Source organism: Oikopleura dioica, chromosome PAR (genome assembly GCF_907165135.1).
Source record: "Oikopleura dioica chromosome PAR, OKI2018_I68_1.0, whole genome shotgun sequence".
In the NCBI taxonomy this organism is placed as follows: Eukaryota; Metazoa; Chordata; class Appendicularia; order Copelata; family Oikopleuridae; genus Oikopleura; species Oikopleura dioica.
Genome location: NC_137293.1, coordinates 3503788 through 3525132, shown reverse-complemented (window position 1 = coordinate 3525132; position 21345 = coordinate 3503788). Strand labels below are relative to the sequence as shown.

General features: G+C 39.9%; 6 protein-coding genes and 2 long non-coding RNA genes across 8 annotated transcripts; 2 read left to right on the top strand and 6 right to left on the bottom strand.

Moving 5' to 3' along the window:
* Window positions 1-731: 731 nt before the first annotated feature.
* Window positions 732-1886, bottom strand: LOC145704471 (uncharacterized). The gene is made up of 3 exons (XR_014134465.1): window positions 1348-1886; window positions 1228-1277; window positions 732-1125 (listed from the first exon to the last, which is right to left on the bottom strand). It is a non-coding gene; the product is annotated as an uncharacterized LOC145704471 (long non-coding RNA).
* Window positions 1887-3992: 2106 nt separating this feature from the next.
* Window positions 3993-5956, top strand: LOC145704691 (neuronal acetylcholine receptor subunit alpha-9-like). Its single transcript, XM_081782163.1, has 5 exons — window positions 3993-4126; window positions 4173-4421; window positions 4460-5416; window positions 5460-5609; window positions 5653-5956. The coding sequence occupies exons 1-5, from the start codon at window positions 4030-4032 to the stop codon at window positions 5835-5837; spliced, it is 1638 nt and encodes a 545-aa protein (XP_081638289.1). The 5' UTR covers window positions 3993-4029; the 3' UTR covers window positions 5838-5956.
* A 48-nt stretch (window positions 5957-6004) lies between these two features.
* LOC145704695 (uncharacterized) lies at window positions 6005-6602 on the top strand. The gene is made up of 4 exons (XM_081782167.1): window positions 6005-6133; window positions 6176-6273; window positions 6342-6411; window positions 6474-6602. Exons 1-4 carry the CDS (start codon window positions 6064-6066, stop codon window positions 6545-6547), a joined length of 312 nt encoding a protein of 103 aa, XP_081638293.1. The 5' UTR covers window positions 6005-6063; the 3' UTR covers window positions 6548-6602.
* On the bottom strand, window positions 6584-7155 carry LOC145704696 (uncharacterized). The gene is made up of 3 exons (XR_014134482.1): window positions 7022-7155; window positions 6858-6981; window positions 6584-6817 (listed from the first exon to the last, which is right to left on the bottom strand). It is a non-coding gene; the product is annotated as an uncharacterized LOC145704696 (long non-coding RNA).
* Window positions 7156-7712: 557 nt separating this feature from the next.
* LOC145701265 (uncharacterized) lies at window positions 7713-9722 on the bottom strand. The gene is made up of 8 exons (XM_081778489.1): window positions 9550-9722; window positions 9210-9454; window positions 9043-9164; window positions 8805-8948; window positions 8329-8683; window positions 8190-8269; window positions 7976-8151; window positions 7713-7935 (listed from the first exon to the last, which is right to left on the bottom strand). Exons 1-8 carry the CDS (start codon window positions 9705-9707, stop codon window positions 7806-7808), a joined length of 1410 nt encoding a protein of 469 aa, XP_081634615.1. The 5' UTR covers window positions 9708-9722; the 3' UTR covers window positions 7713-7805.
* Window positions 9723-11396: 1674 nt separating this feature from the next.
* On the bottom strand, window positions 11397-12731 carry LOC145703490 (uncharacterized). The gene is made up of 3 exons (XM_081780853.1): window positions 12183-12731; window positions 12032-12143; window positions 11397-11675 (listed from the first exon to the last, which is right to left on the bottom strand). Exons 1-3 carry the CDS (start codon window positions 12268-12270, stop codon window positions 11444-11446), a joined length of 432 nt encoding a protein of 143 aa, XP_081636979.1. The 5' UTR covers window positions 12271-12731; the 3' UTR covers window positions 11397-11443.
* A 136-nt stretch (window positions 12732-12867) lies between these two features.
* On the bottom strand, window positions 12868-15094 carry LOC145702269 (spermatogenesis-associated protein 17-like). Its single transcript, XM_081779487.1, has 6 exons — window positions 14817-15094; window positions 14380-14524; window positions 14219-14336; window positions 13595-13772; window positions 13372-13549; window positions 12868-13185 (listed from the first exon to the last, which is right to left on the bottom strand). The coding sequence occupies exons 1-6, from the start codon at window positions 15032-15034 to the stop codon at window positions 12997-12999; spliced, it is 1026 nt and encodes a 341-aa protein (XP_081635613.1). The 5' UTR covers window positions 15035-15094; the 3' UTR covers window positions 12868-12996.
* Window positions 15095-15173: 79 nt separating this feature from the next.
* LOC145702268 (uncharacterized) lies at window positions 15174-21219 on the bottom strand. The gene is made up of 15 exons (XM_081779486.1): window positions 20951-21219; window positions 20424-20494; window positions 20098-20264; window positions 19927-20056; window positions 19624-19751; window positions 19276-19500; window positions 18428-19228; window positions 17902-18385; window positions 17707-17856; window positions 17476-17636; window positions 17177-17434; window positions 16985-17136; window positions 16671-16828; window positions 16570-16625; window positions 15174-15862 (listed from the first exon to the last, which is right to left on the bottom strand). Exons 1-15 carry the CDS (start codon window positions 21001-21003, stop codon window positions 15788-15790), a joined length of 3069 nt encoding a protein of 1022 aa, XP_081635612.1. The 5' UTR covers window positions 21004-21219; the 3' UTR covers window positions 15174-15787.
* Between the last annotated feature and the right edge of the window lie 126 nt (window positions 21220-21345).

Sequence of the window (21345 nt, the reverse complement as noted above, 5' to 3'; positions counted from 1 at the left end):
CATGATCTGTTCTGCTCAGCTCAGCTTAGCTCAGACAATTATCACTTAGCTCAGCTCAGCTCAGCTGAATAATTTGAATACAATTTTACTCAGCTCAGCTCAATCAGCTCAGCTCAGCTCTAATTAGGGTCCGCTCAGCTCAGCTCAGCTCAACTCTCTTAAACAAAAGGTCTGCTCAGCTCAACTCCGCTCAATGACCTCTGAAAAAGGCCAGCTCAGTTCAGTAACCTCCGGAATAGGCCAGCTCAGCTCAGAAAAAGTAATCAAAATTTGCAACTCTGGGATTTACAGAAGAAAACTTACGGTAAGTCAGCTGTTGCAGATCTTCAAAGACCCTTTGGAATCTGTCTGTATCTAATTCCCGCTCGAACATGAGCTCATCAGAAGCGGACTCAATAAAAGCATTATTATTCGAAATGCAAATTCTTTCAAAGCACTGCACTTCGGCATCTCTCGAATACTTTTCTGGCTTGCAGCAGTAGTCGCATGCAATTGTTGAGTCCGCAGAAACAAGCGAAAAGGGAAGAATAAGCTTCATTTATTTGGATCGCTTCGAAGGCAGATGCGAGTTTATAAGCAAAGTGGGATTATTTGAGATGTCATTTTCGATATTGCAATTTGTTATATTAGCTTTTTCAGATAGCAGATCAATTTGAGGCAAGTCTGCATAGTGGTATTTCACACGATTTTTATGGTTCGTAGTATTTATTTTTCTTCAAGCTAATCTTCATGTGATGCAGTCTATATCCCAAGAAAATTAATCCCAGGAGTGATGATGGTTTCTAGTTGAATTTCATCGTCTTCAAGGTCAAAAGAAAGCTTGAAAAGCTTATTTCTCTCTGTATTCGCATAGATCATGAGATCGCCGTGATGTTCTTATATGAGTTTGAAAGGTCTAATATCTTTATGAAGGATGTAAAAAAATCTTTGAAAACTCTGAACAAAAGAAGTGATGTCCTTATAAAATGGAAGAAATTGGCTTGAGCCATATGTGAACTTTGTTTTAACTTCTCCGATTCGGACAAATTGTCCTGCAAAGTATCTGTACAAAATAATGAAATAATCAGTTTTCGTCCAGAACTGACTATCGTCGAGCTGCAAAAAAGGGTTGATAAAAGGCCGCTCCTTAAACCAGAGTTCGATATTTGATTCGAAAAAGGCGTTTTCTACGCCTCGATTCATTATCAAATGGCAACTGACAATTGCTAAACAGAAGTCGAACTCTACCTCAAACTCACGATGGCGAAACGTAGCAACAAATAAGATTCCCTTTTTATCTTTTATAACGGATGAGCTGATATGAAATCTCAAGCAAAACTTGATTGACATAACCAGCAAAATCCAGACCTGGAATAGGAAGAAAATCTTGAATGATGGTATCATAAGGAATATGGCCCAATGCATTTTTAGCCACATCGTATGTTGAATATGACTTACTAAATGTGTCATTATGAAAGTCTCTTTCCCAACGTTGATCTTCGTAAAGCATTTTGCTCCAGTCCCCATTTTCATTTTTCAATGTCTGAATTTGAACATTATGTGCAGCGAGGGTATTCACGGAAATTAATTTTAGCTCTCCGTCAATTTCGAATATATGTCGACGATTATACCCCCCAAAATCGTTAACAAGGGATCCGCGAGCTTTATAAATCGGTTTCTTATTTGCTTTATTTTCCGGGTAGAAAAAGAAGCAAAAATTTATGTATTTAGCTGTTGAGCAGAAAAAGAACTTATCCTCATAAACTGAAGCAACACTGAAATAACCATCGAAAATAAGCACATTTGTTCGTCCAAAGCGGTTAAGAAGTAGTTCTGAGTCAACTCCAATGTCAGTTATTTCCTTCTTGTCAATAAGATATGTCGTGAAATCGGGCGAAACGAGATAATGGTTGCCTATAAACAGGGTTCCAATTCGACATCTCGCTCACGCTCCGCTCACTCAATTGATTTTCCTAGGGAGCCGCTCAGCCACTCGATCGCTCAAGGTTAAAAAACATGATCCTTTAGCGAGATTTGAGCGGTGTTTGAGCGACGTTTAAGCGACGCTTGAGCGAGGTTTTAGCGATGCTTCAGCGACGTTAATAACTCACCAGCGAATCCTTATTGGCCGAATTTTGGAAAATCTCGCTCAGGAACACGCTCGCTCAGCCATCGCTCAATTCTCGCTCACTCATCGCTCACACAAATGCATAATTTTTCGTTCAAAATTGGAACCCTGCCTTTAAAATATAGTGGTGCCATTGGTCTTCTTTCATAATACTCAATAAAATCTGATCGGTAAGAAATGAGAGCTTTTGGCTGCATTTCTTGACCAAGAACGGAAAATTGTTCGTTGACAAAGACTTTAAGCGAATAGGAAAATATAGTTAATGGATTATATTTCATGAAATTTTATAAATATCTATTAAAATTTCCTATTCTGTCGTAAATTGTATCGATCTCCAAATTCGTAGAATTGATTAATACAAGTCTTGAGAAAACTTCATTAAGTTTGGGATTGGGAACCGCATCATTTAGAACAAAAGTCCCTGGTTTGCCATTTTGCAAAGCCAGCATAACAAATTCATTAACAGACATTCCATGATAAGTTCTGAATAAGTTATTTCCTTCCTCGTAAAACCAGGCCAGAGGGACTTTCTCTGTGTCTATATGCTCGCACTCATAAAGTGGGCAGGGGCAACCAGAGGGACACTGCTCTTGAAATGGGCAAATATTTTGAGTTTGTCCATGGTCGCTCAATTGTGTTTCGCAGATATGCTTGCATACAACATCGTCTTCTTCGTTGATTTTCACGCAGAGTTTCTCGCAAACTTTTCGATCTAAGACGAGCTTTATAAATATATAAATAAGATCGATCTTACCGTAGAAATTGAGCCGTTCGCATCTTTTCAAATTAACTTCTTGTTCTTCTTGAGTAAAAATCTCCTCTTTAGGCTTTGTTTTTTTCTCCAAAATCGTCACATTCGAACTTGGGAAAACAAAATCTTTCTTTTCTCGCATACAAGTCGAGAAGCTCCTGTAGCAATCTTCATATGGAAAATCAAACAGACATTGTTTCAAATTTCTACCGCAATTGAGAGTTTTGAAAGTATACCGAGGGCCGATATCTTTCAACCCAATGAAATTTGTCAAAAGAACAATCGACATCCAAAAGATAAATCCAAGCCCGAGATAAGTAAATTTCTGCGTGGTGGTCGCGAAGCCACTAAAATATTTTTTTCCTCGTGAAAAAGATTTTTAAAGTACTGTTCGCGTAATTCATAAAATCTTTTCTTCTCTGACACTAGAATTCTTGATTTCTTGGGGATTACAAAAATCTTGTTGTCGACAATTCTAAGGAGTCCAATACATTCACATTCGTAACACTAGAATACTCGTATTTAAACGATAAGTTTCAAAAAACCTTTATCTCTGGATCATAGTTTTCCATTGAGTTTGTTCATCTAGTAATTCGTCGATTTTAACCGCAACTAAATACGAAAAAGGTAACTGAGGAGAAGCCTTGTCAACATGACCTTATCAGTTTTTGAAACATTGACATTTCAAATATCGTGGATTCCTTCCAGGTTAACCCCCATATATGGCGCCTTTTTCGAATTTTCAAATTTTCAGTCCTTCATATTTCGAGTTACAGGTAAAAAATCATTCATGAGTACCCCTTATTTGAGAGACCTCTTCACCGCCTTCAAGATAGTGTGAGGTGGTTAGATACTCATAAGAGCAAGGGCTCGAAAAATGCATTTGAAATTTGGCTTTGGCCGGCTAGGGTTAAATAGGTGCGACTTGAAACCAACGGTATTGATATAGTTACGAAAGTTACGATTTTCAGAGCCGATACTTTGAAAGCAAAATAATTGGTTTGGCTGCAATTGCTTGCTTGTAAAAGCTCCTGGAGAACAATTAAATAATTAAATTGACCACAACCGACCCCTTCATACACCATAAAAACGGCTCTCATAAAGGATCGATTGTCCAAAGTCGACCTCCGAACAGCGATTTTTGCTTCAATCTTTCGTTTTATATGAAAATATGTTTATATTTTTATCACTTTATAGTGTTTTATTCGCAAGAGAACCGACTGCTGAAGAAAGATTACATAACGACCTTTTAGAGAACTATTTTAAAGGTATTTTCCATTTTTTGTTGGTTTGAGGGTTGAGTTCTTTTATCAGATGTGAGTCCCTTAATCGCTCTGCCGAAGAACAGGTCGATCGAAGATCAAGTATACAGGAAAGAAATCTGTCGAGAATGGATCCCAAAAATCATGGACGATTTTCCCCCTCAAACGAATCGTGAGAACACTCTTTCAAACGTTTTCTACTGCCAAGATGAAGATTCGGCATTTGAAGAGCTAAACGCTTGTGAAGAATGGCTGGATTTTATTTATTTAAAAAATCCAAGTTCTCAAAATTCTTATCATGGTAAGTTCAGAGAAAAGAGGTTCTCTATAATTTCTTAGGAAAATGCAAGGTCACCACTGACGATTTCTTCGAATCTGTCAGTAGTAACGAAATTCTCATCTTGAAAAACATCCTCAATCGACCCCTTTATGATCACGTTATTGACGTTGATCTGTACATTGAGCTTCAACAAATCAACAAGATTGAGCTTAAAGGAGCCTACATGGATTTGACCTTCACGATGTACGCAAAGTGGTACGACTCTCGGCTGAAATGGGACGAACAGAAATATCATGGAGTCATGTACACTCTCTTCGAACCCTCGGAAATCTGGACCCCTCCGATTGAGATCATGAATCTTGTAGAAATGATCGACCCGAGACTTGAATACGTCTGCGAAGTTCACAAGGACGGAACAATTTACGAAATCGTAAAGATGCGTGCTTTGGTTTCTTGCGATGTCGACCTGACCTTATATCCTTTTGATTCGCAAGAATGCGGTTTGTCTTTTGCGACGCCAACGATGGCCGATTACAAGCTGTATTTTCACTTTCACGAGTGGAACATGCTCAACTCCCTTCAAAATCTCTCTTCTAGCGTAGCAAGTTACGAAAAAACTCATCTGAGCCTTCTCCAAGGGACATTTTACCGTGAAAACACCGAATGGGCTCTTCTTGGTTACAAATATTCAGTCGAGCCGGTCGTTGGCCATTTGAAACGATCATATTCGCATGTCAATGTTGATTTTCTTCTCGAACGCCACAAGGTCTACTATGAAGTCACCTTGTTCATTCCGATCGTATGCCTCAATCTCCTCGTTTGCTTAGGTCTTTGGATGCCGATTTCCTGCGGCGAAGCTGTCGGATTCCAAGTGACGATGCTTTTAGCGGTAGTGCTCTATCTTGACCTGCTTTCACGGACGACGCCTGTTTTCGAAACAATCAATGAAAGTCCCAGATTGATGATTCTTTTCCTCCTCACAACTGTTGCCAGTCTCATTTCTCATGTTATACTCAGTAAGAAACCTGAAAAAGAATTGTAGATGACCGTTTTTTTTAGCATTTTCGATGTGGAAATCATCACCGGACGAAGATACTTTGCATAATCTTTCGCCTTTTAAATGTAAATTCGCATTGAAAATGGCGAAATTTTTCGAATGTTTGACAAGGCAATCGTACAAGATTCCTAATGCGATTGAGCTGATCATAGGTAAACTTGAAAAAATATGCACAGTAGAAAATCAATCGCTTAGAAGCTCCAGGAAATATTGAAAGAATCGAAGATGAAGAATTGAAGAAGGCTTGGAGATTTTATGCGAAAATGTCAAGTCATTTTTGGGCGACGATTTTGACCTTTGCTGTGGTAATGTGCACTTTTGTCATTATTCTTGACTTGCATATACAGCGTTCTATTTTTCATGCGAACATTAAAAAATAACTCGTTTTCTGAATAAAAATGGGAATTTAAACTATTCTTTATACTTGCATTTTTAAAAAAGACAATATGGTAACAAATAACACGTGGTAGGAAAAAAAACTAAAAGCTCTTCACATAATTTGGATTTACTGCCTGGTAAGACCTGTCAGATTTCGATGCCCCTCTGCATCCGCCCCTGAATCAGGGGCCCTGATTCCCATTCTGGAAAACACGAAAGAGATAAGAAATGACAAAAATGGGAATGTACAGCTCCTCCAACCTGCCCAAGATTATGGAGTACGTCAGACGTCGTCAAGGTCAGCTCTTATTTTTGATCATAAAAGGATAAAAAGATTAAGATGATCAATTCTTATTGGATCAGAAAATTCTTCAAAAGGCCACTAGAACTTGCCTTGACATCAGAAACACATACAACAGAGCTCAACTTCTTCAAAGAGTAAGATTTTCACAATGATTTAATACACATTTAGTTCCCTTTCGATCTCATTTTCCAACCATATTTAGGACTACAGGATGCGCGGTTTGGCCCTTGGAGACCTCCTCGACGATGCTCATCTTTTAGGGAACAAATGCGGTAAGCGAAGAAACGGATCTCGCACCTGCTCGCAAATTTATACTCGATAATCATGTCTTTAGAAAAAATGCTCGAAGATAGAAAGCGACGGGACTATCTCGAAGGACGAGTACGACAGAATGTTCGACGACGGTAATAAAAAAATCTTCTTTCAAAATTAAAAAAATTTGCAATACAAAAAATATTTATTCAAATTTGTTTCATGCAGATTGATTATCTAATCGGAGTTGGAGGAAGAGTCACTACTATCATCGTCAGGAGTTTTGCACTCGTCGTACATGATTTTGAACGAACGAACGTCGTTGTCTTGGTCGATAATGATTCCCTCATTCGAAGAACCGCGGTATTTTTCGAGGTGGATTTCGACATGCATTTCTTCCATGCACAGCTCCGCGGCAATAGGAATCTAGTCACAATTAACTCGAAGGTTTTGTTGTCAATCTAACCTTTAATCTGATAATAGCCGTCTCCTGTCCAATCTCGAATCTGACTCTGCCTTCTTGTCTATTCCAAAACAGTCTGTCCTCCCGGACGCTAATTGAAACTGCTGCAGTGTCCAAACAAGCGTTTCTTAATACCGTAAATATTCAAATAACAGAGCGGTTTTTACTGTTGACGAAGAGCGGCAAGGACTTGGGTTTTCAAGAGAGAGCACCATTTGACGTCGATTCTTTGATCCGTTGTTGATCTTTTTGAGAATTTTTTTCGTTCTTATAATCGTATATTCTTTTAAGGGGGAGTATCACGCTTTTCGGAAGATTAGAACTAAAAAATCTATTTTTGGTAATACTTTTCTGATAATCTTCATTTCATTTAATGCAGCAGCATTAAAAATATAAAAATTCCTTACAAAATAAGAATTTGATGGTCCAGCTCAAATTTTTAAGAGCTTTTGCTGTTCTTCGATGGCCGAAAATCGCGATTTTCCGAAATCGGGATCAGTTCTAAGCTCTCTACTTCCAAAACCGCTTGAGTAAATAAAAATCTGAGAAAAACAGCCTTAGATATCGGTCTAATGTTTCTCCAGAAAAAATATTTTTCGCGATATCTAAGTTGCAGTGCAAATGAGAGCAATCCTCCGACCCCCCATTTTTCAAAAAAGCGTGATACTCCCCCTTAAGAAAAAACTTGAAGGGAGTAAACGATAAGAATCACTCAATTATGATAAAAAAGAACCATTCTAGATCAAAAAGATCAAAGTTGATTGGGGTCAGCTGTCTCCAACTATAAATCGGGGAAGAATCTATCTAGACCAAATCATTTTGTAAGAATCAAAAATGGAGCTTCAATAATAAAAAGGAAGCAATAGATAGACTTCCCAAATTTATCTACAGTTTTATTTTTCTTATACCGTACTTTCGCGAGAGCAGACTGTCCAATCTGCACCGAAATGATCAATGATGAATAAATAAAATTCCGTTTCTGACAACCTTCAATTCCACTGTGTCCCCTCCATTGAACGTTCCAACAAACGGCTTTGCAGGAATGAATCCAACCTCGCAGCTTTCAATGTCATTTTCCACCCTAAACAAAATCAAAATCCTCCACGAAAACGCCACTTTACCGAATTTGTGAGTGCATACGCTCACCCAGGGCTTCATGATCTCGTAGAATCACATCAATGACAGAGAACTCATTCGGCTTGTAGACCTGGTCGAATCTGACTGTAATACGAGTATCAGTAGCTAACTCGTTAAAATATCCGTATCCACCACTGTGATCACCAAGATTTCCATTGTCCTGAAAATTAAGTTTTGAGTTATTTTTTGGAAGCTTACCTTATTGAGGTTTGCTTGCCAGCCAAAGCTGAATCGCTCATCAGGATCTTGTCGAATCACTGGAATATGAACGAGTCCCTTATTGACGGTTCCAAATGCTGTACAAGGGGCTCCCTTAGTTTAATATAGAACCGTTCCTCAGATCGCTTGACATGGATAACTTCATAGCCTTCTTTGAATTGGTAGATATTTTTCGGAATATATTGATCCGGTGGCGTAAAATCCGGCATATTGAACTCGAACGGCGGCTCCTCAATTTCTTCCGGACAATCGAAGGTGAAGTAAATGTCTCTTCTTCGGACAACAAAGTCAGAAACATTCGAAATTTCTCGCTGCGACTTGTTTCGAAGACTGACCAAATGTCGGTTCATCAGAGCAAGACGGTACTTTCCACTGGGCAGAGCCTTTTGCGTCTCGAAATTGATCATGTTGAAGGAGAATTCTTGGAAGCTTCCGAGCTCTTCGTTTGTTTCGGCAATCTTAGTCGAGTTTTTCTTCAAAAGTATGAATTCTTTACTGTAAAGAAGACGAAGTTAATAATGTCATGTTATACACGCATTCAAAATAATCGATTTTTTTAGTTAAATTTACTCCTGATCATTTTCTGAAGGCTACTTTTTTCTTCGAAATTCGAACTTCGAAAAACTCTTCCTTGAAAGTCTTGATCTTTTCTCCCGGCCCAAAAATATGGATCGCAAAGGTGATATCTCCATCCATCGTCTGCGGGTTAATACAGCGCGCTTTGAACGTTACTCCTTCCTAAAATATAAATTTGTTTATTTTCCCAATGTCTGATTAACCCAGTGTTAATCCTTGTCGAACATTAATCGAATTTGTCTAACTTAGAGAGCACCTTTGCTTCGCATCCATAAACAAGCTTTTTCAACTGAATGTCGACCAGGGGGTATTTGTCTTCCAGGTGGATGCGCAAGTTTTTCACGTTGTCTTTCAAAACTCCGACGGAATGAATTATCACTAGAATGATTTTTTTTTCAAACGGGATTACGAGAACGGACTTACAAGGGGGAGTATCGTCGATCACTCTGTTTTCGTTTCTAATCTTCCATTCGAGATTCTTCTGCTTTTCCGCGAGATTGATCCAAAGCTGCTCGTACTCGTCCCTTTCTCTTCTGATTTCTTCAATTTCATTTTGAAGGTTTTCGATGATGACTTGAAATTGGGAACTTCGTTTTCGCTCATTTTCGAGCTTTCTTAGCCATTTTTCGTTGTTGATGTTGTCGATTTGGATTTCATTATCGTAGGATCTTCAAAATTAATATCATTTCCTAACCCTAACCCTAAGAGTCTCTCTAACCCTCACCCCGCCTCACCCTAAGAATATTTTCTTCTGTTCACTTACTCAGAAATATCTTCCATTATTTTGTTCTCGACAGAACTAGCATTGTTGATAATAATCGACGACATTTGCATATTTTGATTTGTCGTCGTTGCAAGTCGATTTCCTGCATTTCCACGGAGCCTGGCAATCGCCAGGTTTTGCTTTTTCGGATCTCGCATTTCTCTTGATTCTGATTGAAAGATGCGAATACGAAAAAAGCACGTAGTAAAGTTGATTATTTCTGAGTCGTAAAATAAGGCTGATATCTGATAGGTTTGGCTAGAGTTAACATTTGCGCAAATAGAAAGACAAAAGAAAAGTTTTTTTACCGCTCAGTTTCTAGCAGCTAGAATCGAGCTTATTATTTGGGTCAATTAATAATTTCCCCTGGACTTTGCTTATCTGCAAATCATTAAAGTACAATCGGTAGCATTATTATCACTTTTTAGCGAATTGCGTCAGATAAGCGTCAGTTCCCGAGATCAATAAATTCAATTAATTAGGAACCTTTTTTTCTGTGCACTTCTTTTGTGTTGCAGTAAATATTTCTATGTTGAACAGTCTGACCGCCAATTGTTCCACCGCCGAACTCTTATCTTTTTCCGTCGCAGCGAATAAGAAGATAAGTACACTTGGATTTCAGGCAAATGAACATCAAGTTTCAGAAGGAAATAGTATTAATTTTCAAGACAAAAATATAAGATGTACAGCCTGAAAGAATATTCAAACGAAAAAGTTTGAATCATTTAGCATCTACTGTAGCTGCTAGTTAGGGGATATTTTTTTGACCTGCCGGTCACTCTTAATCAAACCCTTACAAAGGGCCCGACCCAAGGCTTAAGGGAGTAGACATCGTAAACTAGGTTTTTGAGATGATTTTTCTCACCGACTTAACATTGCTACCCCTTTGTTTTTTCTGCTAAAAATAAGCTTCAAGAGATTGTGTTCAGTCTCTGGAAGCAAAAATTATATATTACAGCACCTTATGTAAGCAGAAAATGGTCAAGAAATATAGCTTTTTCGACTACTTGGCACGTATTTTGTTTAACATTTTCAAGTTTTTTTCGATGTTGATAAAATAAGTAGAGAAGTGATATTTGCTTGTTCCACAAAAGAGGTGCTCAGGGAAATTGTTTACATTCGAAACCTTCAATTACATGGCGCATCTGATGCGCCCTGCGCGTGTTGGTGGAGCTATACAGATTGCGGCGGTGTCTTTCCGCGTCTTTGAACTCGCCTGCTTGCAGCCCCAGAGCCTCAGAGCACTTCATTCCCATTTTTTCTCAATAGAACATCGACCAAATGCCAGAAACAAAGTTTTTCACAGAAGAACAAATTCTGCTCCTCTTGTTACTCAAGCAGACAAAGATGGATGCGGAGCAAGCGACAGCTGCTTTGGAAGAATTAGAGAGATTAGGACCAGTTGAAAACGATACAACCACTGTGGTAAGAGATGCTTTTTTGACGAAAAATTAAATTTGTATGATAAGCTACAGCTACAAAATATGCTCAAAATTTATACAAAGAAAGCCCAACTTGGAATTTCCAGGCTGAAAATTTGGGTCTTCGCGGTCGAAAATTCTTAAAAAAAAAGAATTTTATACCCTCAATAACCAATTTTTAGGACTCGACAAATCAAGAACCCGAACGCCGAAGCCCAAACAAAAACGTCCTCGACCTGCTATGATTTTGCTCTGTATCTATTCACAATAAATGAACATGTAAAAAGGCCTGATGCTAATACCAAGTGGAATATCATACTGCAGCAAGATAGACTGCTCAATAGGACATCGTCTTCTCTTGTTAATATTTCACTTGTCTAGCGGTAGTTAGCATGTTTGCCCGTTTACAAATCTGCTACTTGAGAATTACAAGTTTCGAGCTTTATTATTCGGTTAATTATTTCATCGACAGTTTAATAGCCAACGATTACTTCTTCGCCGACGCATTTTGCATAATCGCATGTCATGTCAATTCCCTCGCCAGGCAGGATCGTCACTGGCTTTGCGCCATTGACACAGTTGTAGATGTCGTCGATGTTAACGTTGACGATATCAAGTGTAGAGGCAATATTGTGGAATTGAAGAAGCGCCCAGTAAGCGTCTTTTTTGTCGTTACCAGTTGGATCAACAAGCGTCTTTTCGGCTCTAAAAAGATTAATATGATGATGCTGTAAAAATGGATTATTATTGTATTTTTGCTACTTTTCTCTAACGGGCCATTATTAATTAAATCTTACTCTACTCCGACGAAGTACCAAAAAGGTTATTGAATTAATATCTACCATGATTATCATTTCTGAGTGACGGGACAATCAGGGCCGCCCACGCAATTTTGAATGTATTTGAATGTAATTATTGTCAAGTGAACATTGAAAATTGAATTGACGGCTAGACTTGTTTTCAACAAATTAACCTCACAAGAAATGAGAAACAAATCAGCTCAATTTTGAAAGAAAACATGACTTTTTCACGAGTATTGATAATTTGATTCACCATGTTACCTGAATCCAAAGGTAATTGAACGATGTTTCTTTAACTCGTCAGGCCAGTGGTTACGGTAGTAAAGATCTCGTGCAGCAAAGGCGTCGTAGTTGGTTATTGGATCGATGCTCCCTAGAATTTTTAATGCAAAATTCAGCGTTTGAAAAGAACCTTTCGTTCGTTTTTCCAAAACAGAAAACCTGAAGGCTCCCATTTTTAAGACATCGAGCACTCCTTGACCGCAAACTGCTCTCGACATGACCCAGTATTGCTGGTAGCTTACAGTATACTTATTCACAGCTCTTGACACTGCTTGAACGAGGAATCCAGTGTTGCCAAGATAGATAGGCTTCAAGGAACTGGTACTTTGGAAGGCTTTTTCTGATGATCTTTTTTAGGGATGAAGCTTTTGGTCAGTTTTTCTGACTGATTTTTAACTGTAAATCAAGAGAAAAGTCTTATTTAAGGGTATCCTATCCTGATTCCAGTTTTTACCTTGTCAGTACATGCGCATGGCTCTAATGAAGTCGACGTTGTTGTTGTAGTTGTTGTTGTGGTTGTTGTAGTTGTTGTAGTAGTGGTTGTTGTGGTAGAAGTAGTAGTTGCTGAATGTATTAAAGAAAGTGTACCCACGAAAACCCAACATGACAAAACATGCTTTTTTATTCATCAATAGTTCTCTTGGAGCTAATATCAATCTGCCTGAAAGTGCACCTTGATTTCAACTCCTGCCTGGCACGCTCTAAAATCTCATATCTATGCGACTTCCTTATGCATTGACTTTTTGATTTATTCATTTGAAACATCGCTCTAGCTTTTTGTTTTTGAAAAAGATAGAACGAAAGCGAAAATTTATGAAAATAAAATATATTTTGTGAATCGAAAGGAAAGTCAAAAAATACTCTAGCACAGTCGAAAGTTATTACTGATGATGAAAAGCAGGATTATAGAAAAATAAAATTGCAGATTAGAAATAAAAAAATATTCAATTTGTAAGAGTCGCTGATCTTTCTTTGCCGAACTTGTCGAACAGCGGAATCGCGGGAACGACCGTTTTGAATGCAGTCGAGTTTTCCTTTTCTTCGCGGAAGGATTTTTGACCGTACAGCTTGCGGTCGAACTTTTCCTTCGTATGAATTAGGGGGACGTATTTGTCTTTGTCCATCGAGAATTTCTGAAATACAAAAATCAGAAACCAGAATTTTATTTCAAAATTTTATATTTGGATTTTCCTGATTACACTTGAGCCGAAAGAGACCGTAAATATATCTGAGATGAAGTGTAATTAAGTGAAGTTCGCAGATTTTAAAAGAATAGATAAACCGATATTTATACTCAAATCAATCATTCGAAAACGTACCATGGGGTCATCATGAATCCTCCTAATCCATTGTCGTTGCTTCTCCTTGGTCTGTTCTTCCTTGACGCTGTTGATGCTCGTAGCAACTCGAAGAGTCGGCGAAAGAGCCCTGTACCTCTGATTATGGACCATCATTGGCTCCCTAAACGGCCCCTGCAGTCTCGGAGGAACCACCTTTCTAAAAGAGAGATGAAGAAAAAACCGCGCGGCTCCGTGAACTTACTTTAAAGGAGGCAGCTCTCTTGGACTTTCTTTTCCATTTTTCATCAGCTGTTTTCGTTCCTCTTTGCTTAGTGGAGGGACTTGGGCCATGAGGTCTTCAAACCCGCTGTTTGGAAACCAAGGAGATGCAAAAACACCATTTTGTTGATAGGTACTCATCATGTAGTGATTCTTGCGCGCTAAAATCAATGCTTTTATTTCATTTTTTGAACTGATTGTGATAAAAATAAACTGTTGATGTAGCAACTGAAAATAAAGTTGCCTTCTGTTGATACTCGCTGACTATGTTTTTAAAGTTCAGTCGGCCTCAAAGTTGCTTTAGAGGGAGATAATTAGATTTTGTTCTTTATGATGTCAAAATTTAAGTGCACCGTTTCTAATGTCTAATTGTAACTACAGTAAAATAACGGCTGAAAATCGAAAAGCCGCTTGCAGATTTTTCAGTTCTATCCATTCAAAGATCATCTGAGGTGGCCCTGTTCGTTGGAACGTGTTAAATTGTTGTGGAACATAGAATTAGATGCCAGGATTAGTTTTTGTCCAAACACACAACAAAGCCAACTTGTGTTGAAGGTAACTCTTGACAAGTTCCATCTTTTCATCAGAAATAAACTTTTGAACATACCAAGAAGAATCTTTTCTTCTTCAAGTTTGATTCTTTCTTCTCGCTCTTTTGCCTCCTTCTGCTTCGCCGCAAATCGAGCAAGTTGCTCTCTTACTTCTTTATTTTTCTCTTCCACTGCCTAAGAAACAATAATTAATGTTGATTAAAAAGAGAAGACTTACCAAAAGATAATGCTTTCGAGCGTAGTAATTATGAACATATTTTCTGGTATAATATCCTCGCCAAATCGTCTGGATTTTGGCAGCTGCTTTGTGAGCTTCTGCTTCTTTTTGACGTACTAGAGCTTCTTTGACCATTACATAATATCTAAATGCAGATGTGAGCTACTGATACTAAGGATGCTGGCCCGGCAACCTGTGTACCTGAAGAAACCTGAATTAGGGTCGTGAAAGATCATCGAAAACAGGTTTTTCAGGACCCTGACTAAGGGTTCCGCAAAGGACCGGGTTCAGCAACTTGAAAACAAAATAAAATAGATATCTAGCAGCTTTTCTCAAAGCTCTACGAGGACCACTCTACGGTAGAGTCTCTACCAGACTCAGGCTTTCTACACAGGTCGCCGAGCGTAGTTGAGTAATCTTGCTAGTTTTTGTCTCACCTTTTTCTTTGAGCGAACATGCGGAAAGTTGACTGGATTTTCGCAGCGGTCTCGTGCAAAAATCGCATGTACTTTCTGATGCGATTTCCGCGAAACCATGCTTGAATCCTGAGCGCTGCATCGTACTCAACTTTTCGTTGCTTTTCCGCTTCTTGCTGCAATGTGAACAAATCTTCCATCACATCGTAATTTGCGCAAAACGACAAATAAAGACTCATATTAACATAACCGTCTTTTGAAAATCTGAAACGAACTGATTTTGAGCTCTGAAAACAAGCGACGCTGGAGGGATGTTCTAGAAAATAATAAAACAGTTGAAATCTGGGAACCTGTGTAGAAAACCTGAGTCAGGGTCAGGGGACTTTCATAAATGCCATTTATGATAAATGGTCATTCAGGACCCTAATTCAGGTTTTCGATGAAGGTTGCAAAGCCGAGATTGAAATTATCGGGTTGAATTTCGGGTTTATTAAATTGGTCTTTGATTCAAAGTGGGGAAAACAGGTTGATGAGTTCGGTTTTTTGTTGATTAAAACAGGGCAGCGTTATTTCTGGTCGCATATTTTTAAGCAAGCGAATAATAGGTACTTTTTTGTACAGTAAGGCATTCGATGTCGCTTCAGCACAATGAATGACAGAGTTGGTAGGACCAAGATAACTGGAATTTATAATTGTCATCACTCAATTTTCATTGAACGGAAAAGACTTGTAGAAGCTCTGAAAATAGTCGAAACAACGAGGTAGAAAACGCATAAAACTAGTAAACGTTTTTGTGTATCAAGAAGATTGTAGAAAACTAGGTCGGAAGATGTGGAACAATAAAGAAAAAACGCATAAGAAAAGAAATGCTCGTACGATCAAAATCTTAATATTGCAAAGAAAGGAGAAGAAGGAAGTGAACTTTCTGAAAATGAAAATTGTTGAATCGCGGTGTTCGTCGAATTGGTTGTCGAAGCTGCAATTTCCAGTCTTCAAACCAGGGTTCCACGCTCTTCACTTTGAACCCAATCGTTTGGGAAGTCGCTTCGCTCGTGGCTTGCGGCTCTACTATAAGTTCGGAAAGAAGAACGTTAAGATAGTTTGAATATTGGTAAGTTAATCCTCATTGTTTATTCTTTATTTCAATAAATAGGGGCTCTGGAGAGGCAAAAATAACGAACAACAGAAAAACAGCGCCAGATTCGTATGATTGAATTGATTAAGTCAGTTTAAATAATAAATACGGAGTGTATTTATTAATAGAAAAATTAAAATCGAAGCCGATTGATTCAAGTTCAAATAATGACCCAAAAGGTTTCATAAATCAATGAATCCTTATCATGATTGATTTTTAGTAACAAATATGACTATAAAAATCAAGGCTTTACTTTCTAACGGAGTTACTTACTCTAAAACGCTCCCTAACTTTACTAGCTTGATCTTTTGATAGAGCTAGGGACCGGCCCAAGAATCTTTTATTCAAAAGAGTTCTAGCAGCACTAGCTCCCGGGGAATATCCTTGTTTACGGGACCTCAGATCTAAGGTGCTTCCAGGAATGATTATTCCTTCTGTACTTTTTTCTGGACTCGATTTTAGAAGATCTTCAGCTTCGAAGGATCGTTCAAATTGATCGAGCTCTGTTTTGGCATCCGCTTCAAAAGAGCGATTAAGATTCGGATTTCGAGGAAGCGAATAGTAGTTAGATAGAATCGAGTTTCTGTTAGGCGTGTTGTGATTATTAATAGTGTTAGTGTTTGATTTTAGAACTTGGCTTTGAAGGGCGCTCCGGACATTGTTTCGCAGACCAGTTGTTTTGGGAGCAGAAGCTTCTGAATAAAAAACTGTTGAAGAATGAAGATGGTAGAGAAAAGTACCTGGAAGAATTTCGCGACGCTTAGCAGCTTCAGTGCCAGAATCTGAGACTCCGTATCCCAAACTACCGCCTGAATTCTGGCTTGATAGGGTTTTCGTCGAATGGGTTTGGGCAGAAAGAGTAGAAATGCCGGAATCATGGCGATGAAAGGGATTTTGACTGTTTCCAGTGTTTTCAATTTGAATTTCTTCTGGATCAGGCGGGATCTGAGGGCAAAACCCCCATCGTCAGGTGTTTGCAGAACCCGTTCTGCCTATCGGGGAGTCTTGACCCCCGGAAACCACCCTGAACCAGGGAGCTTCTCAAAACACTGGCCTAAGAATTCTGGAATCAAGAATGCCAGAAGAGGAGGCGAGGGAGGAAGGAGTGCCGGGCGTTCCTAGATCCATATTTGTTTGTGTCGAATGAAGGCTTAGAGTCGATGGTGGAAGACGCTTCTTTGTTCCTGGAGTAATAGAACCAGCATGCTTAGAAACGGTAAAGAGTTGATGTTTGCTGGTTACATACCATTTCTCTGTAATCATGGTGGGCAGGTTCGAAAGTGTCTCTTGAACTAGTTTCTTTGGACCTCGTTCTGTTGACAGCGATGCGTTGATAGGTAGGTTGATAGGACGATGGAGCAGCGGCGTGATGATTGGAGCGGTTGGTGGAGCTGTTGTTGGTGAAATGTTCGTGCAGCAATTGCCGAATGTGTTTTCGCGATTGAATGTTATTTACATTTGCTTCAGAGCCGAAGCTCATTTCCGACAGGGCGTCGAATTCCGTCTGGAAGAATTGTAAAAAGGGGCTGAAAAGAGGGGACTTACAGGAGCTCTGGGCATGGCGCCATAGCCAGGGTGCATGTATTGACCAGACGCCTCCCCGTAGAAGTAATGATTTTGATTGTTCGTATTTTGATTGTTTTGATAATCCGAGTAACCCCGGCTCATTGTTGCTGAGGCGCCTCTGTTCGAGCAGTAGCGCGATTCTAAATACAATTAAGGTATGTTTGTGGAGGGAAAGAAGACACGCAAATGTATTTATAAAAGTATAAATACCTATCTCTGCAGAGGAAAAGGTCTTAATCGCACTCGCGCTGGCCGGATGTTCAACCTTGATCGGCCCAGTTCGGCTCAATGTTGCCCCGCTGTCGTTTTGGTAGGTCTTTCGTGGCGGTCGGAGGGTGACATTTCCGTCAGGTAAACTCACTGAATGTTGACTTTAGTTCATGATCTTTTTTGACCCTATTTTACATAATGGTTGGCTAGTTCTCCGAGCAAGTGTGGGAGTTAAACTGGAGGTTCTTTCTTGGACTGGCGGTGGGCGATCTCTCCTCGGAATATGGGAAGAGCTTCCGCCGTCAGAAGTGGAGGAACCATCTCTGAAAGAAGGAGATGGCGGTCGATGGGGATGATTCTGAATAATTGGCCCTCCACTTTCGCGACGAATCGAGTACTGTCTCGTAGGACCAGTGTTCAAAGCAGCGTCTTCGAGGGAGGTTGTCGAATGCGCCGATCGCGGAGTAGCCGAGCCGCTCATTCGACCGCCATTTGGACCATCAGTATCCGGAAGAGAAGAGCTTGAACTGACGGATCCGACGTCGTCGATCGAGTGCCGCCCTCGGTCGAGAGAGATGCGCGACATCTTCAAATCGCTCGGGAGATCGGGGGAAAGCGACATTGGGCTTGTCGGGCTGACGATGATTCGTTCAAGATGCGTTTTTGTCTCCTCGAGCGACTAAAGGCTGCGTTACGACGAGGATCATTGTGTTTTACTTACATTGACTTTGTTCTTATATTTTCGGTACAGCTGTTCTTGATATTTCCTGGCGTAGGTCTGCTTCTTTGATTCATTTTCGAGCTTTTTATTGTTGAGCTTTGATAAACAAACTGTTATTTTTTGATTGACTCCCAGATCTTTCGCTATCCTCCTCAGTTCTTCCTGTGCTTGATCAGATCGATTCACAGGCGTGACAGACGTAACCGAGCTCGTCTTCTTCAACGCTTTGCCGTCTTTGGAGTCGTTTTGCTTGTCGAGTCCTTCGAATTTGAACGTCGTTTCTTGAAGCGTTTTTGCATGGTTGATGACTTCTTTGTTCAATTCTTTGTCTTCCTGAGTCAGGTATTTTTTGAACTCTGGCGGGATGATCTTCGTCAGCTGGGCTTCCTGGCGCATGATGGATTTGAGCTGTTCGACGCGTTGGAAATACTGATCTTCGAGCATTCTTCGTTTCGATTTCAGTGCGATGAGGACCTCGAGTTCTTTCGCTCGTCTTTCAGGACTTTCTTCAGAGCTTCGACTTTTCGTCAATCGAGCGCCATCTTGAGACTCTAGCGGAATGTCGGGAATTTGAAAGTTCGCCCCAGCGAGGCAAGGCTTGTCCAGTTTCTTTTCGAGCTCTTCGATAAGCTTTGGGTATTCGTGTCGGAGCTTCTTGTTCGGTCGCAAGTCGATGTAGCTCATGTGCGCGTGGATAGCGGCGTTCCAGAGGGCGCGAATGGTGACACCGCGGCCGTACCAACTCATGGAGCGCGGAGTTTTGGGATCGTCGGAGCACACTTCCACTGTGAATTTTTTATCCTGAAACAAAGGGTTATTCCAATGAGTTTTCCAATGTTTATATTAACCTTGAAGTACAGATTGTCCAACTTTTTCCAATCATAGATCTTGTCCGGATGATCCAACGACGTCACATGATACCGATGAATGCCATTGTAACAGACTCCAACCACCCACTCGTGCTTGTTTTTGTCATGAACGCCACGGAATAGCTCTACTCCGTAAGTCGCCTGATTCGTCGCAATCATCAGGTAATTTGTAATCGCCTTTCCACGGGGGCAGCCACGCTGTTTCTGGAAAACAAGGCTCAATTTTGATTTATCACTGTAACGCGCCTGGAAAAAAATCTTGCGAAATAAGTTTTTTAAGTTTCTTTTGGTGACATTTTTGCAATGATAAATGATTGAGCCACGCGCCTTATGATGATGAACGGCTCTGCGCTCTGACTCGGCCCAGTGGTCAAGGTTTTTCGTTACAGGAACCAAGTAATGCCTCCTCAAGGACGATCTGGAGGAGCTTTCGTCTCGATAATCGCCGATAAGTGCTTTTTCTGGATTCAAAATCAGTTGGTCTTTAGGAGGAAGGAAGACATAAGGCATAGCGCCCCCATCACGGGCGTTCGTATTTGGGTAAAGGGGGGTTCCTTTTGACTAACACCTCCCTTGGGGACCCTAATCTTCCCCGAGTTACGCCCACCCTAGAAAACGATGAACCCGTGCCTTGGAGTGCATGACCGGCAAGTGCGTCCTTAGCGTTATCACTAAAACGCAGCTCGCCACTGTAGACCGCTCGCTTTACTGATAAGAATAGTAGCTCTACTGCGTAACTATTCTGCAGCTGATTCCAATGCTAAACTCCAATTGAGGAAGAGGTATTAGAATCATTCATACCTCTGGATAAAGCCGTGGTACAAATTCTAGCTCTCGACTTTTGATGCCTTGGTCAGAGAGCTTCTTATCAGGCTGTAGCCAAGTAAATACAGAATCGACATCGCGACTGGAGCTCGGTGACGGCGTCACTCTTATCGACCAGAACAGATGGTCCTCTCGCTTCAAACCTAAACGAAAATTGACAGTGTCTAACAGACTACATTATATCTTCATAACTAATGAATCATTAGCTATTCTTTTAGATTTTACGCTTGTCAAAAGTCGGGATAATCAAACTTTTTCGCGGTTTCTTTTCTTCAGAAAAAAACAGGAAGCTAATTTTTTACCTGGAATAGCCTCCCAACAAAGCTCGACTAGTTCTTTTCCAGTACATCGGGCAGCTACGCGGACAGGAAGTCTAAAAGAAAAAATGAAATTGCGCGTCAAATCTTTGAATTATCAACATTTGTAAATTTCTGATTTCTGGATCATAAATAGTAAAAATTGGTTAGAAGTTGAAAGTTTTTTACTTTGAGACGAATATTCATAATCCCAGCAAAGATTTGAGAATCTCTGATTCAAAGGAAGATAAAATTTAACTACCGCCTAACACCTGTTTGCGATATTGTCAGTGCTAATAATAAAAAAGAAAGAAAAAACAGCTTCCTCTGGTTCCTAAAATGGGTCAAAAAGCCGCATTTTACAACTAAGAGTCCTCTTTTTTTCTTGTAAAAGCCGCACGCGGCTATAATCTACGAAATTGGGCGATTATTTCTTCGAAAATAGCCGCAGATGGCCTTTTTATTAGGAGAAATCACCAATTACGTCGAGAAAGCGCGATTTTCTCCGAATTTCACAACAAGTTTTCATTTACCTGACATCTCCTCCAGTCGGCAGGGATATCTTCACTTCTTCAGATATTCCCATTTTCTCTAGAATCTTCTCCAAAAGCTTCTTTCAATCAATTTCTTCATCTTTTTCCCCAATTTTTCTTTCTTTTCCGATCTCTAAATTTTCAACTTTTCATTCATTCGACTTTTGTTTGTTTCTCTGCATGTGACATTTTTCCCGGAAATCGATAAAAAAAAGAGGACTCGGAAAATCAGTGTCCGAAAGTGGGACGAAATGTGTGAGAAAAATTGAGCCAGGCCATTGTAAAAAGCGATTGGGTGCGCGCGGCCAATCAACCACTTTTCGAAAAAAGCGAAATCGAACGTTCGCACTTTCTCGTTCCTTTCTAGCGCCATTTTTATGGTTTTAGGGCCGGGT

Excerpts from the sequence above, each read along its gene's own strand:
- LOC145702268 (XM_081779486.1), bottom strand. The coding sequence starts at position 21,003 with ATGGGAATATCTGAAGAAGTGAAGATATCCCTGCCGACTGGAGGAGAT. Across the intron at positions 20,495-20,950 it reads CCGACTGGAGGAGATGTCAG|ACTTCCTGTCCGCGTAGCTG; the intron begins GTAAATGAAAAC and ends TTTTTCTTTTAG. Across the intron at positions 15,863-16,569 it reads ATGTCCGGAGCGCCCTTCAA|AGAGCCGCAAGCCACGAGCG; the intron begins AGCCAAGTTCTA and ends CGAACTTATAGT.
- LOC145703490 (XM_081780853.1), bottom strand. The coding sequence starts at position 12,270 with ATGTCGAGAGCAGTTTGCGGTCAAGGAGTGCTCGATGTCTTAAAAATG. Across the intron at positions 12,144-12,182 it reads TTTGGAAAAACGAACGAAAG|GGAGCATCGATCCAATAACC; the intron begins GTTCTTTTCAAA and ends TAAAAATTCTAG. Across the intron at positions 11,676-12,031 it reads TCAATTACCTTTGGATTCAG|AGCCGAAAAGACGCTTGTTG; the intron begins GTAACATGGTGA and ends TAATCTTTTTAG.
- LOC145704695 (XM_081782167.1), top strand. The coding sequence starts at position 6,064 with ATGACAAAAATGGGAATGTACAGCTCCTCCAACCTGCCCAAGATTATG. Across the intron at positions 6,134-6,175 it reads GTACGTCAGACGTCGTCAAG|ATGATCAATTCTTATTGGAT; the intron begins GTCAGCTCTTAT and ends AAAAAGATTAAG. Across the intron at positions 6,412-6,473 it reads TCTTTTAGGGAACAAATGCG|AAAAAATGCTCGAAGATAGA; the intron begins GTAAGCGAAGAA and ends TCATGTCTTTAG.
- LOC145701265 (XM_081778489.1), bottom strand. The coding sequence starts at position 9,707 with ATGCGAGATCCGAAAAAGCAAAACCTGGCGATTGCCAGGCTCCGTGGA. Across the intron at positions 9,455-9,549 it reads ATAATGGAAGATATTTCTGA|ATCCTACGATAATGAAATCC; the intron begins GTAAGTGAACAG and ends TTAATTTTGAAG. Across the intron at positions 8,152-8,189 it reads GGCAAGCAAACCTCAATAAG|GACAATGGAAATCTTGGTGA; the intron begins GTAAGCTTCCAA and ends CTTAATTTTCAG.
- LOC145704691 (XM_081782163.1), top strand. The coding sequence starts at position 4,030 with ATGTTTATATTTTTATCACTTTATAGTGTTTTATTCGCAAGAGAACCG. Across the intron at positions 5,417-5,459 it reads CATTTCTCATGTTATACTCA|CATTTTCGATGTGGAAATCA; the intron begins GTAAGAAACCTG and ends CGTTTTTTTTAG. Across the intron at positions 5,610-5,652 it reads TGCGATTGAGCTGATCATAG|AAGCTCCAGGAAATATTGAA; the intron begins GTAAACTTGAAA and ends TCAATCGCTTAG.
- LOC145702269 (XM_081779487.1), bottom strand. The coding sequence starts at position 15,034 with ATGAGTCTTTATTTGTCGTTTTGCGCAAATTACGATGTGATGGAAGAT. Across the intron at positions 14,525-14,816 it reads ATGTTCGCTCAAAGAAAAAG|ATATTATGTAATGGTCAAAG; the intron begins GTGAGACAAAAA and ends ATCTGCATTTAG. Across the intron at positions 14,337-14,379 it reads CTCGAAAGCATTATCTTTTG|GCAGTGGAAGAGAAAAATAA; the intron begins GTAAGTCTTCTC and ends ATTGTTTCTTAG.